This window comes from Morone saxatilis, unplaced genomic scaffold, assembly GCF_004916995.1.
Source record: "Morone saxatilis isolate NCDOM2014 unplaced genomic scaffold, NCSU_SB_2.0 Contig14, whole genome shotgun sequence".
NCBI lineage: Eukaryota > Metazoa > Chordata > Actinopteri > Moronidae > Morone > Morone saxatilis.
In genome coordinates, this window is record NW_023339696.1 from 504,555 (window position 1) to 520,107 (window position 15,553).

The 15,553-nt window shown below is 42.8% G+C and overlaps 2 protein-coding genes across 19 annotated transcripts in view; both read left to right on the forward strand.

The window, feature by feature from the left end:
• zgc:158403 (tetratricopeptide repeat protein 39A) overlaps positions 1-15,553 on the forward strand; it is a gene marked incomplete at its 5' end in the record, with an annotated part of 767,589 nt that overhangs the window by 80,474 nt on the left and 671,562 nt on the right.
• The window catches only part of nfixb (nuclear factor I/Xb), a 146,801-nt gene that overhangs the window by 30,399 nt on the left and 100,849 nt on the right, over positions 1-15,553 (forward strand). For 9 of the 18 annotated variants that reach the window (XM_035654188.1, XM_035654199.1, XM_035654191.1 and 6 more), the window contains one exon: positions 11,907-12,438. In XM_035654188.1, coding sequence (XP_035510081.1) covers positions 11,907-12,438 — 532 coding nt within the window. Of the gene's footprint in view, positions 1-10,238; positions 11,118-11,163; positions 11,401-11,906; positions 12,439-15,553 lie in introns of those variants that run through there. The other 9 variants (XM_035654194.1, XM_035654201.1, XM_035654196.1 and 6 more) reach the window with 8 other exon arrangements.

The following is a 15,553-nucleotide window of genomic DNA, read 5'->3' on the forward strand; positions in this document are numbered from 1 at the left end:
TTGGGTCGTCATAGCAGCCAGGAAATGCAAACAAAATAAAAATTCAATAAAAAAACAAAATAAAAATGCAGGAAATTCCCTCTATTCTTTTATTCTTATGTCCCTGCTCTCCCTCCCCCCTCCGTTCTTTGTCTTTATTCTATTCTTTTGCCAGGAGATGTCCTTCTTTATCAGGGCTCGTACAGACACATACAACCACACATCTGTCAAATATTTTCGCCCCTGGTTGGTGCTCTTTTTTGCCCCACGGAGGGCACCGAACAGTACGGACCTACAGGCTGCTCGCCGAGCTTCTCGCTTCATTCAAGAATCCATACAGGCAGGACCTCCAATCATCGGGGTTTAATTAATAACTTATGGTTAAGCTCAGTTACTTGGCTAATTTAAATGTAAACGTATAAAGAATTATATAGACAGGAGGGCCATAAGGGGGGTGGGGGGTGCACAGACGTGGAGGGTGAGACAGTGGGGGTTGTGAGTTAGGGATTGCGGCAAAGCATTTGCATAAAGGGCAGGGCAGCATGCCCAATGGTGGAAAAGGTTGGCATCACGCCTTTCAGACTGGCAGAGAGGGAAGACTGGAGAGAGAGACAGAGAGAGAGAGAGGGGGGGTATAGTCAATAGTGCATCTCTTGTTCAGAAAGAGGAGGTCCCTAGCTGTTGGCAGGAGAGCAGGCTAAATCTCTAGTTTGATTGTGTGCTAGATTGCCCCTTTATTTGTCTGATTGCAAAGCGTTCAACACTGCATTAGCAGTGGGCTTTACTTTCCTGGAGCCTTTATGCAGAAGGGAGTTTTTCTGTCTTGGCCTGGTCTATGATTGTCGCCGCACATATGTCTCAGAGTTTATCCTACGCGCAATCAGCACATCAGGCGAGTTTTGTGGTGAAAGTTTCTGACCTGTGTGTTTTATCGAGTCTGCATTCACCTTTTAGCCCCAAGCATCCAGCTATAACGCCGGCATTGATTTAGCCATCAAAATGTACAGTTTGCTCAGGCAAACACAGGCCTGAAGACAACTGCAACTGTCTATGTGTGTGGCTCTTAGCCTCTGTTTCTCAGAGCCACAACACTGCTGTTACCCTCGTGCCGGCTGTGGTTTTAGTGATGTCATGGTAGTAGGGGGTGAAAAGGAAGATTATTTAGCGTGGGCCTGTTATTTCTGGCCCTGCGTTCATAAGCACTGCATATATAGTCTCTCCACATTGCTGGCCACCCGTGGTCGTTATGACCACTAAGAGTGTGATGTCTGCAAACTCACTGTGACCACAAACCTTGATAACTCTTTTAATTTAGGGCCCTGTTACTGTTAGCTTTTTCTCACACTGAACAGTTTTTAATTATAACCTGGACCCTAATTTGGTAGTCCAACAATCAGACGGTATCCAGTGAATAATGATAAGATAAGTAAGCTATCACATTCCAGAAGTAAATACTTTGTATTTTCACTTACTAAATAACTTTTGGCTCAAGCTCCTAATGTGCAGCCAGACATTGTTTTCAAATATGTTGGGCGGAATTTTTTTGTACAAAGCGATGTACAAGACATGTAGAGTATTTCCATTTGATGGAAGTCTGCAGCCATAAAAACATGGCATTTTGTGGTAGAAAAAGTAGTCAGATCCTTTACTTTAGTTGAAGTACCAATACAATATTTTAATAATATCCATTACAAGTACAATCCCTGCATTCAAAATGGTAATGAATTAAAACTGCAGTAGGTCAATTTTAGAAACTGAACTTTGTCATATATTCTGTAACTACCAGTGTATCCTGACAGAAGTGCATAAGACAGATAATTTGTGAAAAAAAACAGGTTGCTCTGCTCCTCTTAGTGCTCGTAATGGCATTTGCAAGAATCTACCAGGCCCAAACGAAAACAACCAATCAGAGCCGAGAAAGAAAGTTGATTTTGAAGTCTCATTCCCAGGGTGTCGAATACAGATGCTTAGGGACCCTGGAAATGAGACTCAACGATCAACTATCTTCCTTCAACCAAAAGCGTCTTTATATCTTTCTTGGCTCTGATTAGTTGTTTTCATTCAGTAAATATGACATAAAGTTATTTTTTTTATAAGGTTACCTACTGCAGCTTTAAAGATAAGGAAGTATTTATCAGCAAAATGTATTTTCATTAAAGTAAAAGTACTTGTTCTGAAGAAAAACATTCCCTATGACAGATACATTATTCTGTATGACATTAATTAGATTGTTAATCCTGAGGGGTCGTAAGATGAACAAGGTGGTTGGAAAGAAGAAAAAAAACTGATAAACACATTTGTTTAGATTTTTTTGGACATTTATCTGATCTTTGTTCTTTTGTGAAATAGTTTGACCTTGTTTGGAGTCTAGCAGTCATTTAAATGAACCAGCTGAGAAGTTCAGAGGAGAAATCTCTATTGTGGAGCTGCTACTCATAGACCTCTGGAAGATGTTGAAAAGCACCAACTAGACAGATTTTTTTGTAAGATTTTTTCTAATCTTAAATGCTTTGTATTTATTACCTTCAAAATAACTAGTAATAGAGCTGTCAAATAAATGTAGTAGAGTAAAAAGTATAATATATTGATCTGAAATGTAGTGCAACTGTGGTTGGGTTTGATTATTTAACTCACGGTAACAGTCATATAGCTTTAATGAAAAGTTGGACAAGGATAATACAGAATATATATCAGATTTTTCCAACTTTAACACAAAATAAAGCAAAATAAATAAAACTATACCAGATGTTTCAGCACTAATCAGAAAATAGATTCAGGTCAGAAAGTGCATCATTTTGCTTTTAGAATATGTATTCTATAGTGTTCTAACACCAACGTAAGGCTCTAAGGAGTGCTAATATTTTGCTTGCACTGGTAAATCAGTGTGAACCATGCACCTGGCTACTACTTCCTACACAAAACATAAACCTTACACCAGCGAGCATGCATTTTCCAAACTTGAGTAAAATTGTGTATTATTGGTGGTGTAGCTTTCACAGAGCTAGGAGGACGTTTTAAACCTCCTGTAGTCAGGTTTACCTTCAAACGAGCAACAAACGGCAGCGTTCTGCTCGAGCGCGCCGCACGTCTCGGGTTTGAAAACACAATCGTGTTGTTTCAGCTCACTTTCTTCTCCCAGCAGTGTGTGAAAGGCTGTCTTTGGCATTTCACACTCATCTCTTTGAAAAGACGAGTAAAGCCCTACAGCTTTGTTAAGCGGCAAGTTAACACATGAACCTGGAGATCCTTTTCATTTCAGGCTGTGTTGAAATGTCTAATTCCAAGGGATCTTTTCATAAGAGGGGTTATGGTGTAACATCCCTTTGCTTTAAGCCTATTGATAAATCAATGTGCTCGTAATTCTCTGTGATGCATGTCAACCAGAGTAGATCAAAGATAATGCGGTATGTAGTGAGGGCCACCAGGCACTGGCTGTGTATATACTCTTATAATGATATGATATCTCACTTCTATGATAATAAAATGTTTCTGACATGTTCATCAAAGATGCATCACCTTACATCAAACCAAAATAGGAATGCAGGATCAAAGAGAATTAATTTGCTAAATGCATTTTTTTGTTGCGGGCCGGGTACTCTGTGTTTACCGATTACCGAGCTGGTTTTTACCAGGGTAGAAAATTAACACCCTCCACCAGCCAAATGCTGCTAAAAGCTGGCTGTGGTTTTGTAAGTTTTTCTCCTCTACCCGCCACTTTGGCAGGACATCTTGGTTGATGAAATTGCGGGGCATTGACTGCTATGTTCTGTTCGACGTACAGGTTTAAATTGCTCTATTTAAACCTAAAGAGATACGGCAACAAAAAGAAGGATGCGGCCTCGGTCCAGTCGGTAGTATCACCGTTACTCAGTCTGCACTGGCAGCAGTGTGAGCAGCAGTAGTCTGTTGGCTGGCACAGTGAGAAAACACTCAGTCATGGCTGTTGTGGTGCTGAGTCGGCCTGCCCAGGCATGGCCAATCGCTCACGTGCGTACACACACACACGTTAGTGAGACACAGGGCGGTTCCTTCATCCAACAGCACATTCTTTCTAGGCAGCGGCAGGCGGCTCAGAGGTTTTTGTGCATCAATGTGTGCAAGGGAAAAAAAAAGTGTGTTGTGAAGCAAGAAGGTGAGTCCAGAGATGCACAAGCGTGACATCAGCAGGACCATGATCCGTGTCAATAAACAGCATGATGCCGGTGTTAAGTTTGGGTGGAATACTGGAGGTCAATCAAAGTTGGGCGTGCTGAGAGAGGCTACATAATGACGTCATACTAAATGCTAAATGCATTAATTTATAGTGAGGATAATTTATAGTCTAATAGTTATCAACAACATTTTGCACAAGTTTAAGAACTGTTTAGCAGATTACGAAATTTGACAAAACCTCTGCCATAAAAAACAATGTGCACATGTAAAAAAAATAATTAATATTAATATTATTAATATTAATATTTTAATGAATTGGGTTTCATTGTGTCAGATTTTAGAGGGTGCTGCAGCTCCTTCAGCACCCCTGCTTTCAGCGAATGTATGTCAGTGTGTGCCTCCACTCCTCCCTCACCCACTCATCAATACTGTCATCTTCATCCAAGAGGATCTGCACGTCTCAACGTGTGTTAGACCTACACAAGCGGGAGCACATATTGTCTTACAAAAAAGAGAATAAAAAACAAAATTGCCTCAAGTTATCTGCTTCACCTTGATCTCATTGCTTTAGAGCATAATGTGTCTTTTATTTTATTTTTCAGCACACAACCCCTTAGTGATTCTCATGTGAATTCATGTCTGTGTTGCGTAGTTTTGATTTGCGAGATGGAGCAGTATCTGCTGGAGCCAGGCCCCTGTGTCATAAAAGTGTAGCTGGAGTTCGGTGGTGGTTGTGGGGAGGGCAACCAGGAGCTCCAGAGCCAGAGGTGGGGAAGGGGCCAGTTGGTTTTGCAGTGCAGCCAGGCAGTGGAGCCTCTTTGTGGGACTGGAATGTGCCGTGCGTGCCTCTTCCTCTGCTGGTCCCTCGTTCACCCCCCACCCCACACACACACGGCCCACCCCGGGCACGTTAGCACGCAGCCACCGCAAATTGCTTGCAGATTTTTCACACATAGTAACGTGCTGGTTTGTAAACTCGGGAGAAGTGCAACCGACACGAGGCGCTGAGCTCCGTGGATCTTTATGCATCACTTACTTGAGTGTGTGGAGTTCTGAGGGACTTTTCCCCCCTGTTTTTAAATTTTAATTCTGTGTCCCCCCCACTCTGCTAATGATTACTGTGTGTGATAACAATAGAGGGTCATGCAGCAGGCACTGTAGCTTGTTCTGATTACAGGACGAAACCACAGCAAGCTAAAGAAGACCTGCTTCCTATCGCATCAGGAAACGTTTTTTGATGAAAACCGGGGGGGACACCTGCCATCTTGTGTGCCAAATCTTGTGAAGGCAATTTCGTCAGGTTTCATAAACCAATAGTAACAATAGAACCTTACATTGAGTTTTAAGATTATATGAAACCAGATTTGAATAAAATATTCACATCCGGATGAACTCAAATGCTCTGTTTTTAAGATTTCACAGATTAAATGTCATGTTCAATGTCATTAAATGAGTCCTCCACCAACCTAGCATCTTAAAGATGCAGTAGGTAATTCTTTCAAAAAATAACTTCATATTTGCTGAAACTTTCACTATATCCTGACAGTAGAACATAATATGTGAAAAAATCAGTTCATCTGGCTCTGTTAGTGCTCCTAATGGCATTTGTAAGAATCCACCACACCTGATTGAAAACAACCAATCAGAGCCGAGATAGTTGATTGTTGAGTCTTATCCCCAGGTCATCAAATACAAATGCTTTGGGACCCTGGGATTGAGACTCAATAATCAACTATCTATCTTTTCTCAAGCTTCCAACACAAAGTGTCTTTATATCTTTCTCAACTCTTATTGGTTGTTTTTTCGTTGAGGCCCGGTGGATTCAACTACCATTAGGAGCACTAGAACGAGCCAGAGGAACCTGATTTTTTCACAGATTACCTGTCTCATGTTCTACTGTCAGGATATAGTGAAAGTTTCAGTAAATATGAAAAAAGTTTTTTTTTTTTTTTTTAAATGACCTACTGCAGCTTTAAGCAAATGATTGAACCTCTTTGTATCTTTGTCCCTGTCTCCTCCGCCACCTCCCTCCCTGCTCTGGCTCTATGTCAGCGGTCTGAGCTGGGGTCAGACGGAGACGGCATCAGGCTCCGTCCGGGGTCAGGGACACTCAGCTGGGCAGGAGAGGACAGAGCCGAGGCCCCACCAGCACAGAGCTGTGCTAATGAAGGGCCAGGCAGCCAGGCGGCCAGGAGGCCCCCGGGTTACACAGACAACAGTTTTAATTGGTCTAATGAGATGCAGTGTAGGCTCTGCGAGGTCAGGTCCCGCAGGACGGAGCAGGACATTATGGGTCAAAAAAAGGAACTTTTATATCTGCCTGAGTTTGTTGAGCTTTTCTTGACTTAAAGATATTTAGAGCGGTTCAGAAATCTCATATTTGGGGGGTTGAAATAATTTAAATGTTGGTTGGAAAACCAAACATTCAAATCAAGGGTTTATCATAACAAAATAAATAATGCATTTAACTGTGCCAGAGTTTTGATTATTTGGCTTGTAGATTTGGACTTTGGAGCAAAGCTCATGTCTACATCCATCATTTCTTGGAAAGTAAGACAAGGTTGGCCGAATAAAAACGAAACAGATTCTTCTAATTGCTCTCTGATTTTAATTACATTTTATTTGCCTTCATTTCACATGCACTTTTCACGCGGGCAGGAAGGCCTCCTGCTCACTGCTTTATTAAGACTTAATATTGAGTCGTTTGTTTGTCAGCAAGCTAAATAGGATAACATTATAACAGTTTATATTCTGCCCTGCAGAAGAGTTCCACATTGAACTGGCTGAAAAAAATAGAAAAAACTAATTCTGATCAACATTATTAGACCTAAATTTAATTATTATTTATTATATATTATTAATTATTATTAATAATATTGTTCCTAGATATAATTTAGATAAAATAAATGTAAATTATTGAGGTGTTAAATAGCCTAATAGCAAACAACAAACCTGGATAATTTAAGGCTGATCATGCAAATTAATAGAAAATACCAAATTATCAGCAGTTTTAATGGATGGACTCTCGTCTGTTCATCCAAACGGAGCTGAAAACAGAGTTTCACAGGCGCACTAATGAATCAAACTCTGGGTTTTTTTCCAGAGTAAAGAGCCTTTTCTCTCCTCACTGAAAGAGTTAATCTGAAGTTGGCAGCCAACTCCAGTCTCGGTCAGACGTGCGGAGAATAGAAAAATGAAGGACTTCAAAATCATCTCTTTTGTCTTTGGACTGTTTAAATCCAGCTGAGGGATTTCATGCAGAGAATTCTGAAACTGAAATGGATGCTTCTGCAGGTTGAAATAAAAAATCAGTAGAACACACATTTTAATATTTAGGTTTATTTCGTTTTTATAATACAAATCTCATTTAAAGAATGTGACAAAATGGGTGAAACCAGGCTTTAATAGAACAAATTTGCATATATTTTATTGCACATGTGCAGCAGTATTCCGGGTCATTCGGGGCCTTGCAGGAGAGTGGCCCTCATTCCCTGTACAGACCACCTTTTCAGTCACATTTCCTCCAGTTTCGTCTCTCCTCAGCCGGTATAACCCGACGTCGGCTTTTTTTGTAATGGCAGCTCTTTCCCCACATTATTGCTGGATGATGATGTTTTCACTCTTTTTGAAGTATTCATATTTTGTAAGCGCCCTACGAGAAGAGAGAGAGAGAGAAGGGTGATGGTGCATTTTTAATTGTTTTGGCTGAGTTTTTCGTCTTATTAACGGAGTCTGGATGATATTTGAGGGAATTAGCCAGAGAAACATGTTGGTGGAGAATAATCCATGACTTTAATTGGCTGAATTTCGGTCTATTAGAGAAGCACGCGCAGGGATTGTTTGTCTTTCTTTTTTTTAAATTTCTTTTAATTTCCAGGCCCTGAAATGCGTCATGCGCAGACTGCATGCGCTCTTTTAAGGTGAAAGATGAAACACCGGAAGCTTTCGTTTGGTTTTGTTTGTTGAAAAAAAAAAAATAATATCACGAGGAGGAACAGCGGCAGCTCCGACTGTTAATTGATAAGAAGCCCTAATTAAAGCTGAAGGCCATTTGGCTTTAGGAGCTTCCAGGTAAGGAGATTTAAGATGATTGACGGGTTTCTGTTGGTTGGATCACTAAAGCGTCCCTTACAGCAGCCTGAGCACCATATAGGCCGGGAGTGCTGCAGCAGACAGTGCAGATCACCTACGGATAGTCTGAATGACAGTTTCTCTCCCTCTAGATTTTGGCACTTTGCAGGAAACTGCACGACAGTTATTCCTGGAGAATAAATATGTGACTGGAAGCACATGGAAGGCAAAACATTTAAAATAATCTAAAAAATAGCATAGCTAAGGAAAATGACTTAAAACCGCCTTGTAGTCAAATCCCAGTGACATGTGAATGGTATTTTATTTGCATTTTGGCAGGGTCAGCCACAAACGCTTCATTCATGACTAAAAAGCAGACACACATGAGTCGCATTCAAGTGCCAGTTAAGTTTCCTGATTTTTGTGCTGCAGGTGGGAAACAGAAATATATTTATCTCTCTCTCTCACATACACACGCACCACCACCACCACCACACAGTGTGGCTTCCTTTGTTGCTTTATCTGACCTGTGCATCAAACGTCTGCAAGTCCGCGAGCGGGGATCAATGTGGAGGTTTGGTGTCCTTCACTGACTGATGTTCATGAAGCTGCACTGCATTGTTGGGAGTGAGGCTGGAGGCCAGGATGTTTATTAGTGAGAGAATAGAGGTTGTGTGTGGGTTGTGTATGACTGAGTGCCTCTACCTTTGTTTGCATTATGCAGTTTAGCTTTGGTCATTATTTCAACATTTAGACGTCCTTCATTAAGAGTCTAAACTCTGGAGTTTTGGGCACTGTGACTTGTGGTTTTCTTTGATTAAGGAGAGAAATGTATGAATTCAAATAATGTGTGAAAATTTAGAGCTGCAACTCCTATAAAATGCTAGAAAGCTGTGAAAAAGGCCTGTTATAATTCCCAAGAGCCCAAGGGGACATCTTTGAATCGTCTAATTTGTCTGACCATCAGTCAAAACATATTCAGTTTGGTTTCATACATGACAAAGCAAAGCACCAAATCCTCATTTTTGAGAGGCTGGAAAAATAACTGATAATCTGAATAGTTGCAGGTTCATTTTCAGCTGATCCACTGATCTCTTTGCATCTGCATCGGTTGGCTGTGTGTGATTCTAAGTGGAGCGGGTCTCTAGGTGATACTGGATAGGTTTTGTTGCCTTGGGCTCCGGCGTTGGCAGACTTGTGAGTGATGTGAACAGCACATGAACTGAGGAATCATATGATTTCTTTGGAGTCACAAGCCTCCGTCCTCCCGCTGTGTGATTCAGCACCTCAGACTGGCTTGTCTGCGGAGCAGGTGCAACCCTGAACGATGTGCCTCGCGATGAGGCAACATGGCAGCCGTCGCGGCTCCGACGCCAGACCCTCCTGGGAGTTCTGCAGGGGGAGGCAAAATTTAGGATTGGGGAACACTTTGCTGTTCAATACAGATTTAGTTTCCTCCGCCTGCTGCCTCCCCCTTCTTCAATCCTGTTACCATTTCTGTATTTTTCCTCTAAATCATCTCGTCATTGATTTGTGTGTGTGTGCAGTCAGAGGGAGTGTGGCTGCCTGGGTTTGTTTCTCCCTCTTTGTTTGCTGTGGTAAACCCGTGAGCAGCTGCCGGTGGTGGGGTCTGGAGGGATTCTGAAGCTGTGTGTCCTCTCTTTGCCATCCTCTGCCAAGGTGGCATTATGCAAGCAGAGAGAAGGGTAGAGAGAGACCGAGAGGGCGGGGGTGTGTGTGTGCGCATGGGGGTGAGGGAGACGAGGCGATGGCGGCCATAGTAAAGATGGAGGCGGGCTGAGGGCTGCGGGATTGGTGCAGGAGGAGACTTGCTCCCGCTGAACTTTGCTTCTGTGTCAGAGTGGAACTTGTCGATTTGGCAAATTGCGCGGCGTCGGACAAGGCTGCTTGCTCTCTTCCACTCCCACCTGCTCTTTCTCTCTTTCCTGCACGCTCTCGCTCTCTCCTTCTCATTGCCACCACACACACCTCCCATCCCCTCCCTCCCTCCCTACCCTCTCCTCTTTCTCTTTTTCCCTCCCTTTCAGCTCTTGAAGCTAACGCATTGGCTGGGCTACAGGCATCTTGTTGCCAAATAGGTGGGCCCTACTCGTGCTGGCAAAGGCTCAAGCAATGGTTAGGGAAAGAACGCGGAGAGGACGAGAGACGGCGAGTGAGAAACAGAAAGAGAAAGAGAGAGAGTTGGAGAGAAAAGGGGAAAAAAGAAGCAGCACTCGGCTTTGCCAGCGGTCGTATGCGCTCGTCCAACATTGATTCGGCTCTCTTATTTTTTTTTTCCTCCCTATTCTGCTCTGCTCTCCCTGGCCCCCCCATCTGTGTGTGTGTGAGTTAGTGTGTGTGTGTGTGAGTCTTGCGCCCGGCCCAGGGATCAGAACAGACACCACTACCAATTACACTTTGCCAAGGATTTTTTTTTTTTATTTTTTTTTTTTTCAAGGTTCATTTTTTTATTTTTTGGAATGCACAAGGACTGTTTATTTTAAGTGCATCTATCTCCGTTCTTTAAGTTCTTTTTTTTTTAGCCCTTAACATTTCTATTTTTACTTGATCGTTTTTCTTGCTACAAGTTTTTAATCTGTATTTTTTGCCATTTTTTGCTCTTGTGTAAAGAGCTGCTGGCAGTGGTCCGGCTGCAGTGAATTCTTCCTTTTAAATCTTGGGGTTTTTTGTTTTAAACTTTGGCCCACTGTCTTCAGTGAGCAGCATATTCTGCTAATTATTTTTTTACAGCCCCCCAAGTTTTTTTTCTTTTTCATCTGCTAATTCTCCACAGCCTGCCAAACCAGCACTTGCTTTACATTGGGGAGCGCGGGAGGAAAAAAAAAAAACTGGTGCAGGAGATTTTTTTTTTCACTTTAAACGCTGTGCCAAATTTATGATGAGAGTGCAAAATGGTAACTACCAGGCCGTCTGTCTTCCGCTAGCAGTGTGGTTTTCTGTGGTGATTTCTGTCTGCTTTCAGTTTGTTGTGGAAATGTGAGTCTGGTTGGAGCTCCCTTGCATGGTAGCAGAGATAGGAAATGGTATGGCTGATCTTTTAGCAGCACATTTCAACAGTGGTCTTGTGGCGACAAAGCTTGGCGGTGGTGAGCGACCGGTGTGTGGCAACCCTGGCACAGGAGCGCTGTGGCGAGATCTGGGCTTTGTTGCCCAGAGATATGTAGCGAAGGTATTATGGTACAGCAGAATAACTTTTTTCTTTTAGTAGCAGAACACCGGGAGCGCAACTTGGCTCAGCTTTTCAGCTGCTTTTGGATTTGAATTCATGCTTTTTGCATTTGTTGCCTTGAATTTTCTGGTGTTTATTTATGCAAAACGAGGCTAACAGTTAAGATGAATTTTCTTTAAAATTACTGCATATTTATTTACATTTTATCTGAATGGATAATGCTAAAATATAAACATTTTAGACAAGAATATTATTTAAATTGTTTTTTATTTTTATTTAAATATTTAGTAATTAGATTCTCAATTAACATGTAATTATAATTATTTTGATTTTAATAACGATCATTATAATCACTGCATTATCATATATTTTATTACATTTTCACTATTTCTCTATTGCCTTATTTTCATAAAAAAATGCTTTAACAGCTTCATTTTGAAGATTTGCATGCTCTCTATTAAACTAAAAGCCTTTCCAGCCTCCTAACACTACATCTTTTCCTCCCTCTCCTCAGGATGAATTTCATCCCTTCATTGAGGCCCTCCTCCCCCATGTCCGTGCCTTCTCCTACACCTGGTTCAACCTGCAGGCCCGTAAGCGCAAGTACTTTAAGAAGCATGAAAAGAGGATGACCAAGGACGAGGAGCGTGCGGTGAAGGACGAGCTGCTGGGGGAGAAGCCAGAGATCAAGCAGAAGTGGGCCTCGCGCCTGCTGGCCAAGCTCCGCAAGGACATCCGGCCAGAGTTCCGTGAGGACTTTGTGCTCACCATCACGGGAAAGAAGGCCCCCTGCTGCGTGCTGTCCAACCCTGACCAGAAAGGCAAGATCCGTCGCATCGACTGCCTCCGCCAGGCCGACAAGGTGTGGCGGCTGGACCTCGTGATGGTCATCCTGTTCAAGGGCAGCCCCCTGGAGAGCACGGACGGGGAACGGCTGGTCAAGTCGCCCCAGTGCTCCAACCACGGCCTGTGCGTCCAGCCGCACCACATCGGAGTGACCGTCAAGGAGCTGGACCTCTACCTGGCCTACTTCGTCCACACACCAGGTACGTGGGCTGCCGCCACCTATGTGACACACACACACACACACACAGGTCAGCATGTGATGTGTCACACACACGCTGGCATGCGAGTGGCAGATTAGACCCTACCCTTCGCTGCGTGCCCAGCCGAACCAGTGCCAGGATTCGATAAACGCCGTCAGAATTCAGATAGCAACCGCATCTTGACATTTAAAGGGCCACCCTCTGCGGCGTCATCTTTCAAAAATGTGTTCCAGAGAGATGTTTCTATCTGCTTTAAAGAGATTCTGAGAATTTAACAGCCAGGCTTAAAACCTGTGTTTACCTAGAGATATGTTTGCATTGGTACATTTGTTCAAGCATTTGTGTGCAAATTTGTCTAAATCCAAATGTGCATGTTTTCCGGTGCCATGTGTAAACAAAAGCATCTGCAAACCTGTTTATCTGTGTGTGCATGCATGTGCATACGTGTATGTGTGTGTGAGGCTGTTTGTCATGTGTCTGTAATCCATGTGTATGTTATTGTGAGATTGGTGTGTGTGTGGTGGTCTGGAGAGTGCAGTGACAGCTGGCCCCGTCCCAGGTAGTTTAGGAGGCAGGGAGAGTCAGCCTGTCTGCAGCCTCGGCCGCCTTACGCCACACTCACACACTCACAAGTGGAGACACACACACACACACACACAGGAGCCTCCCTCAAACACAACTCACCCGAGCTGCCCTGCTCACATTTGTCGCGCACAAGTAGAGACTTCTGTTTGTTTATGAGATGTTTTATTTTTCCATATTCGGCACACGTGCTTCCTGCTCTGACCAATCAGTTAAAATAGAGGTGGTGAAAACATTTAGTGTGATCAACCCTGCATGCATTCTTCTCACTTTCTGTATTAGTTATAATATTCAGTTTTTTAGATTTAGCATATATTGATACTTAATTTAATTTATTTTAGCAAGGATAATTCTTTTGTCTTAATAAATAGCAATACTAAAATGTTACCGCTAAATTAACATAAATTATTAACTAGTTTTTTTTATTGCTTTTGCAAAAATAAACACTCTTTCTTCCTGTTTTCTGGTGTAAAACAATAAGATTATATTTAGTTATTTAGTTATTTTTTAAGCTAAAAATATTCTACAATAATTTTGTGGCACGTTACTGCAGGGAACACAACTGTTACTCTGTGCAAATAATCTACTTTCATTGCAGCAGATCTAAATCAACAGCTTTCAAGGTGTGCAAAAGTCACATGATTGTGTTTAAAAATGAAATGTAGTGAAAGTGAAAAAAAATCACAGCTGCTGGTGCAGCAGTGGTGTTGCAGGTGGTGTAACCCTCGTATTTGTGGGTGCTTGAAATGTGCTGTGTGTGAGCCCAGCTGCACCACAAATAGGCACAATATGAACATTTCAAGTCTCAATTATTGTGGCCCAAATAATCGCGATAATATGGTGTATCGCAATAATCATGAAAATATACTTCACTTTTTGTTAAGAAACACATATTTATTGGATCAGAGACAGAACCTCGTCTCCCTGTTCTTTATTTTGGAATCTATACTGTTTCCACACATCCAGTTTAATGTTTTTTGTTGGGGATACAACGGGTGAGCCGAGCCTCCAGTCATGGTTGATTAGGATTTTGGAATGAATAGGAAGATGCTGGCTCCCTCTTGTCCACTTGTTCAATAATGGAAATTTACCACAATGTTTTTTATCGCGATGCGTGATAATATCGTTCGTCACTTACCATAAATACTATAGATTCACTGTGACTCCAGTTTTAATTTACAATTTGAAATCATATATTTTGCCTTTTCATCATTTCCAGTCACAGCCTAGGTGTGTGTTTCCATAATTCAGGTGTTTGCAGGAAGATCAGGTGAAAAGGCTGCTGTTACAGACCCTCTCTCTGCCCTGTACTATTATCCCGGGTCTCTTACCACAAACTGGCATACAGTTACAGGACCTTAATTCTTCTCCTTGGCAGGGAGGAGCAGCGTTCCTCTGTGACAGAGTACCCCTTGCCAGGCTCCTTTCAGCCCAGTGTGTAACTCTGCTTGAGTTTGCGGGGCCTCCGTGAGCGCCTCTTCCTGTTCCACAATGCGCCGTGGCGAACCACGGCTCAGATTAGCTCCCAGCGCAGCCTGGTGCCCCTCGGAGTAAAGCCTTTTATTACTCCGTGCCAGAATCCTGCAGCCCCCCCAATACATACACTAGATCAGCCTTCATCTTGCTGATTTGTGTGTTTGCACATCACGTTTGTGCTCCTTCATGAGCGTTCTTATATGAATCTGTTCAAATATTGTTTTTTAAAATTGGAAAAGGCTTGTGTGTTTCCGTCATAATGAAGCGCTGCTATTTTCTGTCTTTCCCGCTTGGCTAAAAAAGCAGAGTGCATTTAGAGCTGCATCTGCTGACAAAGTCCGCTACTGTGGGAGGGGAGATGGGTTCTAATTCTCCTGCTCAGCTCTTCCACAGCAGCCTCAAAGACAGCACCTTGTGCGTAGGGCTCCAGCGGGACAGAGAGAACATCAGGAACCAAACAAAAAACCATCAACTTGTACGGAGCTTGGATTACTGTGTTTTCCAGGCGGCTGGCTGGGGTTAACCAGAGTTTACAGAGGACAGACAGGCAGTGGCTCCATTCTAACCTTTGGGGTGGCAGCGTTACAGTTTTATTCTTAGCTCCTCATTCCAGGGTGTCTGTGTCTTGCGGAAGCTATCAGTTGCCAGGCCTGATGATTGGACCGCGTCCGTCTCACCCGCCTGTCCCCGCCGCGGCATTTCAGTTCTCTTGTCCCACTGATGTCACTGTCGCCAGCTGCGGGTGGGCCAGATTCCACTACGCGAACTGAACTTATAATACTCATGTGACAATACAACCCACCACTTTGCATTAAATTACCAACACATAAAATCATATGGACATGCTCAAATTCTTCAGGCGAACATGCACAATAATCACATTTATCTTAAGTACACTTTCGATATTAAATAAAGAGTTGATTTAATGCCAGTTTCGAGTCGCCTCAGTTTGACAAACACTCCTCTTCTACCTTTCCCTTTGCCTAAACCTTCATCTGTAACTGATTTCCTGAATACGTAGTAGCTGTCGGTTTGCTATCTGTGTCCCTCTCTTCAT